Source organism: Lathyrus oleraceus, chromosome 1, assembly GCF_024323335.1.
Source record: "Lathyrus oleraceus cultivar Zhongwan6 chromosome 1, CAAS_Psat_ZW6_1.0, whole genome shotgun sequence".
In the NCBI taxonomy this organism is placed as follows: domain Eukaryota; kingdom Viridiplantae; phylum Streptophyta; class Magnoliopsida; order Fabales; family Fabaceae; genus Lathyrus; species Lathyrus oleraceus.
Genome location: NC_066579.1, coordinates 452748815 through 452763362, shown reverse-complemented (window position 1 = coordinate 452763362; position 14548 = coordinate 452748815). Strand labels below are relative to the sequence as shown.

Here is a 14548-nt window from a genome sequence, read left to right as displayed (position 1 = left end):
TCTTGGAGTCATTAGTCCTAGTTTTATTTGGCATATATAAGACATTATCTTGTGCAACTTTATCACTAACAAACATTGTATAAACATGTTTAGTTCTAAGGAGATTGTTGCTATAGGTCTCATCACCTTGCAAGTCATCAATGACTTGTTTTTCAATACAATTAATTATAATGTCAAATGGATGAAGAAAAATTCAGTTTCATACCAAAGAATAGCAAATGAAGTAGTTGACTCATAAATAGCTAATGCAACTGGTCACATGTGAATAAATGAAAATTGTCTATAAATTTCTACAGGATCCATCATCTTTGTCGGCTGCCATATAAGAGTGTCTAAAACTAAAGATAAGATAAATAAATAAGAATGAAAATTAATAGAAAAGTTGGAGAAGTATTTGGCAATAAAGTGGATGCAGGAACCCAACTTGGATGATATGATTCTTTAGTTAGATTTAATGGTGGTGGTCAAAGATATGTTTTTTTTTTTAAGTGGAAAAATAACACTGAAGAGTAATTTATTTGTCTTCAAGCTTAATGAAGCTTTTTATTTTGTGTTGTTTTTCACTATTCTAAAATGTATTAAGGACGTGTTTTTGGTGATGGATAATGGAGCTATTAAAAAAATGTTGGTCTAGAAGAATAAAGAAGAAGAAGATGGAAGAGAGAATTGTGTAATTAATTTTTACTCTCTTTTGAAAAAATGGTTACAATGAATTATGTTACAAACTGAATTTGAGTTTAGGATTTATACCATCAAAGTTAAATGAAACTCAAATTAAAATCTAAATGCAATTTAAATGTGAATTTGGATTACATTTCAACATCATTCCTTAATATACATTCAAGACTAAAATCAACAACATTAATTTTATCCCTCAAATGAATAAAGTGTTCCATTCTAATAACTTTAGCCAACGCATTAAAATGTTGCTTCTGAGTACTATAATGAACAACATCAAGCACTTCATTCTGAACCTAATTGCGCAGAAAATAGAACTTCGTGTCAATGTGTTTGCTCCTTCCATGCAACACTGGATTCTTGGCAAGGCTTATAGCTGATTTGTTGTCAATCATCAACCTCATAGACTTGCTCACCTTGATCTTCATATCTTGCAACAAGTTCATAATCCAAACAGATTGACACGCAGACAAAACACTTGCAATGTACTTAGCTTCACAGGTTGACAATGCAAACACTGGTTTCTTCTTGGACCACTAAGAAATGAGACCTCCCAGATACTTGAAGAAATATCCAGAAGTATTTCTTATGTCAACTTTGTCTATACACCAATCAGAGTTTGAATAACATATTAACTCTGAATCAAATTTAGCACCATAAGGGAACAAAACTCCATACCTCAGAGACCTCTTAATGTACATTAGTATCCTGACAGCAGCTTGGTAATGTGACCACTTTGGTTTATTCATAAACCTACTCACCATTCCAACTGCATATCAAATGTCAGGTCTGATGTTACAGAGATATCTCAATGAGCCTACCAACTATTTAAAAGTTATAGCATTTACATCATCATTCTCAACATTAGAATCCAACTTGTGATTTGTTTCAGCACGTGTGATTGCAGAATTGCAATTTATCATCTAAAATCTCTTCAGAAGCGTAAGTTAATACCCCAGTTGATGTAAAATTATACCCTTATTAGAGTACAAAATCTACACCCCTAGAAAATATACCATATTTCTTAGACCAGTCATCTCAAACTCATTCATCAACACCTTCTTGAACTTGACTATATCATATAAACAGTTCCCTATTAGCAATATATCATCAACATAGAGACACACCAGAATCATATTGCTATCAGATGTATGCTGAACATTAACACCATACTCCATATCACATTTTTTGAATCTTTTAGGCTTGAAAAATGAATCAATTTTCCGATTCCAAGCTCTAGGAGTTTGTTTCAGTCCATACAAGGCTTTGTGCAACTTGTACACCATCCCTTCCTAAGTCTTTTTCATAAATCCAGAAGGTTGTGACACATAAACTCCCTCTTGTAAAGGACCATTCAGAAATGCAGATTTCACATCTAAATGCATCAAAGGCCAATTTCTATTAGCATTTATATCAATCACCAATCCGATTGTTTCACGCCTAACTACAGGTGCAAACACCTCAAAGGTAGTCTAATTCAGATTTCTGTAGAAATCCTCTAGCTACTAACCTTGCTTTGTGTTTGCCAATTGATTTATCTGACTTCTGTTTTAACTTGTAAACCCATCTAACGTTAATGGCTTTCTTGTTCTTTGGAAGCTTATCCATCTCCCAAATCTTGTTTCTTTCTATAGCCTCAAGTTTTTCTTTCATGGCCTTCAGTCACACTTTCTTCTTGAGAGCTTATTCAGTACTAACTGGTTTAGAGTCTACCAACATGGCACACTAAATGACTCCTCCTTCAGAGTCTATCTCAGTATCTTGCAACATGTCAAACTCTATAAATGGTCTTGGTATTTGTCTAATTCTGTGTGGCCTCTGAACTTGTTTAGGATCTTCTTCAGATGTTGGAACAATATCAGATGTTGTACTACCTTAAGAGTCTAGACAACCTTCATAAGCATGACCACCTGCATGATTACCACTAGAGTCTGGATCATCATCAGAATCTGGATCAGAATCAGATTCACCTTCAAAGTCTTCTTCATACACATCTTCAGAGGTAGAATCTCCTTCAGGGGAAGATTATCCTTTAGAGTCTGAAATATCTTCAGAAGTTAACTCAGGTGTTAACACTGCACCAGAGTTGGATTGAGACTTGTTCCAATCCCATGCTTTTGTTTCCTTTATAATGACATTTATGCTGACTTCCACCTTGTTAGTGACTGTACAATAAAGCTTATAAGCACCTGTACTGTGATACCCAATCACTAAGATTAGTTTGCTTTCATCATACATCTTCTTTCTAGTAGCACCTGGAGCATGTTTGCAACAAACAAAACCAAATACTCTAAAAAGACTCGCACTTTGCTTATCCCCATTCCACTTCTAAAAATAAACAATTTTCTTCAGCTTCTTGGTTGGACACCTGTTGAGCACATATGCTGCAGTGGCAATAACTTCTCCCCACAAGGTGCGAGGGAGCTTCTTCTCCTTTAACATGCTTCTTGTCATATCAAGCAAAGTCTTGTTTCTTCTTTCAGCAAGACCATTGTGTTGTGGAGTATATGGAGTAGTCACCTTATGTTCAACTCCATTCTCTTCAGAGAACCTTATGAACTCTGATGCGTTGTACTCACCTCTACCATTAGTTCTGAGAACTTTCAGCTTCTGACCATTATCTTTTTTAACATTCACCTTGAACTTCTAAAACTCATGAAACATCTCATACTTAAACTTGATGAGTGCTACCCATGTCATTCTTGTAAACTCATTCACAAATGACATAAAGTACTTGTTTCCTCCAAGTTAAGGCACTTCAAATGGTTTACATACATCATAATGCACTACTCATAAATCATGTTTTTCTCTTGAAGTCACTTCTGATTCAAATGGCAATCTAGGTTTCTTATCTTTCATGCATATCTCTCATTATTTATTAGACTTCACAATCTTAAGAATGCCATGTACCAGCTTCTTAGAATTCAGATGCCCTAAGCTTCTAAAGTTCAGATGCCCTAATCTCTTATGCCACAACTCACTGTCACCTTTAGCACCTTCTGCACTAAAGAATTTAGTTTTAGTTGTTTCCACATTCACTTTGAATGTTCAGTTGCTTTCCTATTCAGATTACATAATCAACTTCTGATTAGAATCTTACAACTTCAAGAGACTATCCTTCATAGTAATTGAGAAACCTTTCTCAATTAACCGACTTACACTCATCAGATTGCTCTTCATGCTAGGAACATACCAAACATACTTGATCATAATAGTTTTTCCATTCTTCACTCTAACTTTGACATTTCCCATTCCTTCATCATTAAGGTACTTATCATCAACACATCTGATATTTGTCCTCTTTCTAGAGTCAAAATCAATCAGTCATTATTTTTTTCCTGTTAGGTGATTTGAGCTACCAATGTCCATATACCACCAGTCTACCAAATATCCACCATCAAGTTCAGAAGCCATCAATAGCATAGGTTCATCATCAGACTCTCCTCTGACTATGTTTGCTTCTTCTAATTTCCTTTTCTTGTTTGACCAACAGTCAGCAACAAAGTGGCCAAACTTCTTACAACAGTAGCATTGAACCTTGTTCTTGTCAAAACTCTCATTCCTCTTCTGATGTTTCTTCTCATCAAAGTTTGAGGCTTCTGACTTCTGATAACCACCACCATGTTTCTTCTCATCAAAGTTTGAGGCTTCTGACTTCTGATAACCACCACCATGTTTCTTCTTGGCCTTTGACCAAGACTGCTTCTGATTCTTCTTACCAAAAGACGCTTTCAAAGCTTGCTCCACCTCTCTTTCAGAGTTTCTCTCAGTCAGACGCAACTGTTATGCTTCTAGACTACTCTACAACTCTTTAATTCTCATGGTGATGAGGTCCTTAGAGTTTTCAATTGCTACAACAACGTAATTAAACTGAGGAGTAAATGATCTCAGTACCTTTTCAAAGATTAATTGTTCAAAAAGAGTTTCTACATAAGATTTCTTCTCATTTGTGATCAAAGTTACTCTGGAGATGTAATCAGGTACCTTCTCATTGTTCATCATGTTGAGATTCTCATACTGCTTACATAGAGACTGAAGCCTCACCTTTATAGATGCATGATCGTTGTAGCATTGTACCAGTGTGTCCCATACAACCTTCACCCTCGTTGAATCAACGATCTTCTCAAACACATTCATACCCACACACTGTTGGATATAGAGCAACGCCTTCTGGTCATTTTTCGACATTTCTCTTTGCGTGTTTCTTTGTGCTTCCATTGTATTTGCTGCAACCGCCGTGTAATCGTGGGATTCATGAGAATTCAATTGGATTTAGTGTAACCGTAATTGCTAAAATTGAGGCCAAGTTAGTTATTTTTCTGTTGTTCTGGTTTGTGGATATCAAGGCATTCAGTTGGTTAGCTATCAATGATTGGTTAGTTGATGAACAATTAGTTAATTAGGTGATGTGGCAATGTTAGGTTAGTTGGTTAGAGGTTGATGTTAGGTTCATTTGTTGAATGGCTCGAGTTTAGTTACTTTGGTTTGGCTTGATTTATGTCTTGTCATTGCTTCTGTAGGTTATTGATGGTGTTGTTTCATGTTGCTTATCATGGTTTGAAGATTAGGTTGGTAGGTTGGTTTGCACTTGGTTGCATTGTATGTATTGCAGACTTGATGCAAGGTATTGCTAATGATTAACTACAGGGTTTGCTGCAAGTTAGAATTGATGCAAGTGTGCCTTGGCATGATGCTTGACAGGTGAGTGATACTTGCCTTGGTCTGCTGCAAGTTGTGCATTTGGTGTAGGTCTGGCTTGGTCATGTTCATGATAACTTGATGTAATGGTTGATGCAATGGTTATGTGAGCTCTTGAGCAGGTCATGCTTGGTCTATTGCAATGTTTGGCAGGATGCTGCAGCAGGTCTGTAGATTATATTCATGACCTTTCATTTGATTGGTTTCTTGTAAAGGTGAGTTGCTTATGTTATAATTGGCATGCTAGGCATACATGTTCTGACTTTGCATTGCCTTGGCTTGGTTGGTTTTATAGGCATGGCATGAACATAACATGGTTGCTTAGATTGTTGGTATGACATGAACATGAACATGGCCAATGGACTTGCAAATGAAGTAAGCATAAGCAAACATGGAATTAGAGGATGAATCAAGACAAAATGGATTAGGTTAGGTCTTAGGATTGTAAAGGGAGTTAGTTGACTTTGGCCAACTGGTCGATCAAAAGTCAACTATTGTAAAAAATGGTCAAATTTATAATTTTTTGTGTATGTATGAACTTGAACATGATTTGTATAGTCAAATGGATATTTGGTTGTGAATGAAAGAAATTTGAAAGATACTTGAAATAAATTGAATTGTATTGAATATGGACTTGAATTGTATCGAAATCTAATTATATAAGCATTCAAAACTAAAAACCTAACAACTTGAGTGGGCAATGAAGTGAATGTGAATGAATTTTTTTAAATGAAATAAAGACTAGTGGGCAATCCATCACAACACTGAAAATGAAATGAATGGGAGTGAAGTGGACTTGAATGAATAATCCCCCATTGCACAAATGAACAATGGATCAAGGAACCTAACATGGGAAATGAGACTTGAATGAAGAATCAATGGGCACATGAACAACCATGAGTGAACTAACCAAGAACTAGAAATGACCAGATGAAATAATCAGATGAAATGACCATGGGTGGAACAAGTGGAAGTTGTGATGCCATAAGAATGGGCTTTGGACCAAAGTATACCCTTAGGAAATAGATTAACATGTAAAAACTTGAAATGAACTTAATCCAATCAAAGAGACCTCATAATGAACCAATAACAAGTGATCTTGAATGGAGCTTGACCAAGCAAATGAACCATGCACAATGAATGATAATGAATCAGATGAAATTAGGGTTAGATGCACAATGAATGATAGCCATGATTAGGGTTTTGGTTTACTAAGATGATACAAATGACTCCTCAAAACAAGATACACGCGTAAAGAAGCAAAGATGCAACCAATTAGGGTTTGGCTTGGTTGAGCAATCCCAAGTTGCTATGAAACCCTAAATTTCACTAGGTACACATAACTATGCCTTGAATCCAAGATACCTATCCTCTTGTCTTGAATAATGCCTATGCAAGTGGAATGATTGAACATGGAGATATGCATATGAATTAGGGTTATGGGCCTAGGTGAAAATTGTGAAGGGTAAGGTGAATTTTGGGGTATGATAGGTACTGATACAACACAAGTTCCTAATGGCATAATTATATACACATGTCTGAACTAAAATGCATCTATGACACATGTTATACAATAGTGCCAATAAAAACTAAGATCTAGGTGCAATATCTTCATTGCACACAATCCACAGCGGAAATCACAACATCCTTCAAAACATCAACACACAACTTCTCTTGTATATAAGCTGCAAATAACACCTGAAAAGAAACAACAATATTGGGGTGAGATAATAATCTCAGTGGGTTCCCCTATCCCATGGGTTCACTCGGCTCTACAAGGTTTCTAACCGAATACCTTAACTTAAGTCGTTCAAAGAGAGTAAATGCTTAAGCAACTAGGGGATTATCACATTGCATGGAAACATGTACACTTGAGTTCACCAACTCCAATCAATCATTATTTGGAAACCTACCAAGGCATTTTCTCCGGTCAACCCTACATCTAGGACTATCGACACGGGTCACAAATCCTTGTATCATGCTCCGACTTTCTGTGTATTTAGGATCCTTCCATGAGACTCGTACCCATGCTAAGAATCTTTGCTCCCTATGGGACTCAAACCCATTTCGAGCCTTTTCCTTGTATAGGACTCTAACCCACTTTGAGGTCCAAGTCTTCTATGTGACTCTAACCCATTTAGTTGCACTAAGAGACTCTAACCCATATGGTTGAACATATGGGACTCTTACCCATTTGGTTGATCATATGAGACTCTAACCCATTTGGTTGAACATGCGAAGCAATATTACATATATCCCAATTCTTACTTTTCATAAGCTTCAAAGTTTGGGACGACAAAACAATGAGGTTGTTTCTGAATATATGACTAGTTCATCAGCGTAATATGATTGTACTCATCAATCACTAGGGGATCACATCCACCCATTCTCATAACGTCAACTTATGTTCCATACAAAGCATATTAGTTAGTGACTAAGCTACAATTCTAGCAACTACTCGTCCACGATACACACTGAGGTACCTTTGTGTCCAAGCATCGCCATATAAATTATCCATAACCTAAATTATCTTACTAGTTCATTCACCTAGTAATTCTCATGGGGTTCCTCACTCATCATTATAGAATTTTAGTCATATTATTCCACAAACAACACAACAACAATTCACAATATAATGCATAACTACACATAACCAATTCATTACCAATACACAGACAATAATTATGTCACAATCATGTTTTTCTTCTCATTAATTAATGAAGCATTGGACTAACTTTCCAATGTGTCTGGCCTCACATTTATCGTAGTTACCATTCCCGTTTTATGGTGGAAATAGAGAAACAATTAACAAACATACATAATAGTATAACACTATCAATCAATTTATAATTGATATATAAGCATGATTTTGTCTCACCAAGCAGTAAAGCATTGAACTAGTTTTCCAACGCATCTGACCGAGCCTCATTCCGAATTACGAAACTCATTTTAGAGTGAAAATAGGGGATACAATCGATTGTCATTTGGTGTAATCGATTGCATCAGGCTCTGCCAAACGAAAAATAGCATTTATGGGCATGAAAATTGATTGTCCTTTGCTGCAATCGATTGTCATGGTATGATTTCTAAAAAGAACCAACTTTAACACTTCTTTCTTCCAATTTTTACAATACTAAACCATTCTAAACTCAAGTTATCATAATCATACATGAACATAAGCCAATGCTTCACGAATCATGTCAAGCTATACATTAACATGAGTTCTTGAAATCAACAAGTTTAACATCAAGAATCAACAACAATCAAACATATTTTCTTTAATCCTTAACAATACCAAACCATCCACATTCACACACCAACGTTAAAACATGGTTTCAACATCAAGAACCAACAACAACCTCACACAATATCATGAGCCATTTCCTTCAACAACAAGACATAAATTTCACACAAAATCAGACAACATCAATACGACAATCACCATACAAAATCAACACAACATAAAACTCTAATTCATCACAACAACACTAAACATGTCATCAATAACATCATGCATGGCACAACATATTCATATATAACCTAATTTCACACAAACCCTAGTTTCCCAAAACATGGATTTTTCCCCAAAAGCTATTTCTATCTAGGAACTCACCTCTACATAATGAAGATGATGAAGAAATTGAGATGATTTGGTGGTGTTGATGATGATTTCCATGAGCTTTCCTGTCCTTCTTCCTCTTCTTCTTCCTCCCATTCCTTTCCTTTTTCTTTTCTTTGTTTCCTTCCTGCTAGTTTTCTATCTTTTTCTTTTCTTTTCTCTTCCACCACAACATATACATATATAATATAATATAATAATATGTGGTTAGAAAAATTAGAAAGAAAATATCATTCTTTGATATTTCTTACTACTAGACCAATCGATCAATTATTAATGTTATCAAAATATCCCCTTTTATATTTATTAATAAATGTTAATCTCTTTCAATTGATCTCTACTGAATCTATTGATTATTCTAATTGTCCAAACTGACAACATTTAGAGCACATAAGATAAGTTGGACATTCTTTAAGAAACTAAAAAAATATGTTTTTTCTATAATTAATTTTTTAAATAATATTGCGCGTATTCAATGCATTGAATATATAATTTTTTTTATTTAAAATTTTAAAGGGATTAACTACTATGCACTGTCGGTGTAAAGAGTTTTACACTATCGATTCATCACCATCACCCATCTGCATTACTTTATGAATTTTTAAAATAAAAGTCAAATTTATTTCAATATCCAATGGTCATGATTAACTGACGGTGTAAAATTATTTTACACTATCAGTGTACTTCAGCTAAATCCAATTTTTAAATCCAATTTTAAATAGTGTTTCAGGAGCACTCATTAGCATGTCCCTTTAATAAATAAAATAAATATATTTACTACTCGATCTAATTTATAAAAAAAAAAAAAAATTTCGTACTTATTAAAATAGTTAACTATATTTATTTTTTTAAAATTCATATAAAAGGATTAACACTAGTTTATTCATCAAAATTTAGAATATTATATATATAAATGATATTCAACTTATATATTTTTTTAACTTATTCAAATTAAATTTTAATATAATTTAATGATTAATATTTTTACTCAATTAAGTATTCGATATGATTTAGACTAAATTTTAAAAAATATATGAGAGAGAGAGAGAGAGAGAGAGAGAGAGAGAGAGAGAGAGAGAGAGAGAGAGAGAGAGAGAGAGAGAGAGAGAGAGAGAGAGAGAGAGAGAGAGAGAGAGAGAGAGAGAGAGAGAGAGAGAGAGAGAGAGAGAGAGAGAGAGAGAGAGAGAGAGCGAGAGAGAGAGAGAGAGAGAGAGAGAGAGAGAGAGAGAGAGAGAGAGAGAGAGAAGAGAGAGAGAGAGAGAGAGAGAGAGAGAAGAAGAGAGAGAGAGAGAGAGAGAAGAGAGAGAGAGAGAGAGAGAGAGAGAGAGAGAGAGAGAGAAGAGAGAGAGGAGAGAGAGAGAGAGGAGAGAGAGAGAGAGAGAGGAGAGAGAGAGAGAGAGAGAGAGAGAGAGAGAGATGCTAACTTGTGCCCCAAGGGAACAAGTTAAAAAACCCACAATGGAAAAAATTTATTTGAAAAAAAAATAGAATCATTAATTATAACTTTGTATTAAGTTCATCGCGCAAATTCCAAGATTTTCTTACTTTATTTATCTCTTAACTTGTGTCATTGGGGCACAAATCAACCTATTATATATATATATATATATATATATATATATATATATATATATATATATATATATATATATATAAGTAACGGATAAGTTAAGAACGGTGGTAGTAACGTTATTGCAACAAACAAAAGAAAAAACCGTACAAAAAACAATAAAAACAAATTGAAAACCGAACCGAAACCCAGTAGGAACACAATCTCAAGCTGATTCATAAATAAAGAATGAACTTAGGTTTTAATTTTGGTCCGAATACATTTTCATTGTCAACTACTACTACTACTAAATTTTCACCTTCCTTCATTTTCACCACTCCAATCTCTCACCCCCAAACCAATTCTTCAGGTAAATCACTTTCAATCTCTTTCTTCTCTATTTCCGTGCCATACGCCTCTTCTAAATCTTGTTCTGTTCTTTATATACATGCAGGTACAAAAACTTTACTTCGTGTGCAAAACACTGATAATCATATTCACTCAACACCTACCACTACTCCTTTCATGGCTTCACAACAGAGAATTCCACAACTTAACCCTAACTTTTATCCAGATATTCAACCCTATACTACTGGTTTTTTGAAGGTTTCAGATCTTCATTCAATCTACTGGGAGCAATCAGGCAATCCAACTGGCCATGTGAGTACCAATTTCCATCACTAACTTCAATTTGCAAAATTTATACTATGAAAATTCAAGGATTAAATTGAATCATTTTAAGTTTTATTAATTTTAGGGATCAAATTGTTTGAAACCTACAATTTCAGAGGCTAGATTTGGGGTGATGAACCATTTGATGTTTTTAATAACAATTTTGAACTTTTCCTAATTTTTATTTATGAAGTAGGTTTATTTATGTGTTGATATTGATTGATGAAGACTGCAATGTGAGGCAATGTTTATTGATGCTACTGAATGAACTGTAACATTGAATTGTTATATTAAGACTAATGTTTGAATTGGAGGATCGCATGATCTACGATTTGACTCGAGAATCTGCATGTCAATTTCTAGACCATTTTGTTGGAATTCATATATGTAGTTTATCTGCTCATGTTTTTGTTGGAGCCGATTTGAAAACTGAAATACTATATTCTTTATATAATGATTGTATATTTTTAACTCTGCTAAGGATGGAAAAAATGCTGATTTTTTATAAGCAATTTTGTGGCAGCCAGTTGTTTTCCTTCATGGAGGCCCTGGAGGGGGAACTTCCCCGAGTAATAGGAGATTTTTCGATCCTGAGTTTTACCGAATCATACTATTTGATCAGGTTAAATTTCTAACTCTCCTTGTGTAATAGTTGTCTGCATCTCTCGTGAGATTACTAATTTTTCTCTTTATCAGCGAGGTGCAGGGAAAAGCACACCCCATGCTTGCTTAGAGCATAACACCACATGGGACCTAATCGACGACATTGAAAAATTAAGAGAACATTTGGAGATTCCCGAATGGCAGGTCATCTTTCATCTCTGGCTGTTTACCAGCAACATACATACATTTTGTGATTCTTATGTAATGGTATATGATTTTATGATCCGTTTAATATACAGGTGTTCGGTGGATCATGGGGAAGCACACTTGCCCTTGCTTACAGCCAATCTCACCCCGACAAGGTGTATATCATGTTTTGATTTTCATTGCCTTCTTTTAAAGTATATAAAAATGTGTAACTTTTATTATGTTTCTGTTGTTGTAGCATCACTGATGATTGTGTAATCTGTAATTAAGGAGTTTTTTTTTTTAATTTTGTGACAAGGTTACTGGCATGGTCCTCAGAGGAATCTTTCTTTTAAGGAAGAAAGAGATCGATTGGTTTTATGAGGGTGGTGCTGCTGCAATATTCCCCGATGGTATTGAACTTTTTGCTTATTTGTTTGTGTAGTGAATTGAGTTTGAATAATTGTTATGCAAAATAAGCCCTCCTTTTAAAATATGAAGCTTTTTTTGACTTGTTTGATAAGCTTGGAACTTCGACTTTGTTTGGATTGATGGAATTGAATGGAGCAGAGCGGTATTCCATTGTTTGCATAGTTTAAAATCGGATGGAATGGAGCGAAATGAAGTGGTATGGATTCCATTCCATTCCATCACTTACCATCATATTTCTTCCCTTCCGATTTGGGAGGAATGAAGAAGTTGTCTCGTTCCGTCCTAAAATTTCCAAATGATGGAATGGAATCTTCATCCCGCTCCGCTCCATTCCGCTTCGTTCAACTCCGTTCCGTTCATTTTATGACATCCGAACATATAGCCTTCTGGTTTCTTTGCATGCGAGATTTGCATAATCTCGTAATTGATTTGATTATGATCTATGGTTGATAGTTTGTGCATTTTTGTCTAATGTCAGCTTGGGAGCCATTCAGAGATCTTATTCCAGAAAATGAGAGAGGATGCTTCATTGATGCTTATAAGAAGAGATTAAACTCTGATGATATCGAAACTCAGGTGATTATCTATATCTGGTTTCTGAGCTTGCTTTCTACCATTTCCTTCCATAATCAATTAAGGGGATTCAGGGAGCAATCTCTTTCGTTCAATAGAAAAAGAACTGGTTCTGAATTGTTTTTTATTTGTTTCTAGTGTCTAAGTCCTCTCAAAAGAGTTTTCATTGTTTACTTACCTATATCTTCGTTCTTAGTATGCCGCGGCTAGAGCATGGACCAAATGGGAAATGATGACTGCTCATCTTTTTCCAAATGAAGAGAATGTCAAAAGAGGAGACGATGACTACTTTTCACTGGTAAGTTCATCAAGTGAGAAATAAGCTAGTCTAATAAGCTATAAGTTGGTTTATTGGCGTTGCCAAACAAAGCCGCAAAGTAAGTGGAATAATAGGAGTCTTTCTTTTCTTCCTTTAAAAAAATTTAAGCATACAATCTTATCCCTGCATAATTTATAATTGAGAATCTTTAACCTGCATGATGACTTATCAGTGATGTCAAATAATATTTTTGTATCAGGCATTTGCAAGGATCGAAAACCACTATTTCGTCAACAAGGGATTCTTTCCCTCCGATTCATTCTTGTTAGACGGAGTTGATAAAATAAGGCATATCAACACCACAATCGTGCAGGTAAATAATCACATTTTGCTGCATACTTCAAAATTCAGACTCTTATTATCTTCATGCTTGACTCTATAGGGAAGATACGATATTTGCTGCCCTATTATGTCAGCCTGGGATCTTCATAAAGCTTGGCCAGAGGCAGATTTTCGGGTAAGAAGAGAGCGGTTGCTTTTGGTCATTGGTCTCGCTTACATTCAGTGTCTTTCTGCATGCTATGATAATTATATATGAAGTTTCACAATGAAACATGGTCTAGTTACTGAATCATACTGTGAAACACAGGTGGTAGCCGATGCAGGACATTCAGCCAATGAACCGGGCATAGCTGCTGAACTTATCGCGGCAAATGAGAAATTGAAAAACATACTCAAGAATAAAGGGGACTAAAGTGAGTGAACAACCAAATACACACAAAAGGCACAGTTGGTGATTAATCAGAAACATCCTTAGCGAGCTTTTTTGTCTGCAAAGAAATAAATTATAAATGTGTATTGCAATTTTGTAAAATTTGCCTTCTTTCTCGTGCATGCACGAAAATTTTAATGCCAGGTGGTTTGGATCGTTCATAACTTGTTGAGTTTTATCATCATATCGAAATCAACTCAGCTAAAAATGTTCTTTGATCGGATTGTTCAGTTGAGTTTTAGTCATTGTATTGAATCAACTCAGCTAAAAATGTGCCCTTGATTGGATTGTTTATAATTTGTTGTTTTAATCAGTGTATCGAAATCAACCCTGCAAAAAAAGTGCCTCCATGTTGATAATTTGTTGAGTTTTTATCATAGTATCGAAATCAACTCAGCTAAAAATGTGCCTCTTTGATTGAAATATATGGTAACCAAATGACAAGTTTTTTTGTGTAAACAACTACAGATCTTTGCGATTATGATCATTACATATCTTGTGTATGAA

The 14548-nt window shown here is 35.0% G+C and overlaps 1 protein-coding gene across 1 annotated transcript; it reads left to right on the top strand.

Annotated features, from left to right (window-relative positions):
* Nucleotides 1-10669: 10669 nt before the first annotated feature.
* LOC127083651 (proline iminopeptidase) lies at nt 10670-14338 on the top strand. The gene is made up of 11 exons (XM_051023977.1): nt 10670-10914; nt 10999-11204; nt 11740-11838; nt 11913-12023; nt 12119-12181; nt 12325-12418; nt 12916-13013; nt 13207-13308; nt 13529-13642; nt 13712-13786; nt 13919-14338. Exons 1-11 carry the CDS (start codon nt 10794-10796, stop codon nt 14021-14023), a joined length of 1188 nt encoding a protein of 395 aa, XP_050879934.1. The 5' UTR covers nt 10670-10793; the 3' UTR covers nt 14024-14338.
* Nucleotides 14339-14548: the final 210 nt, after the last annotated feature.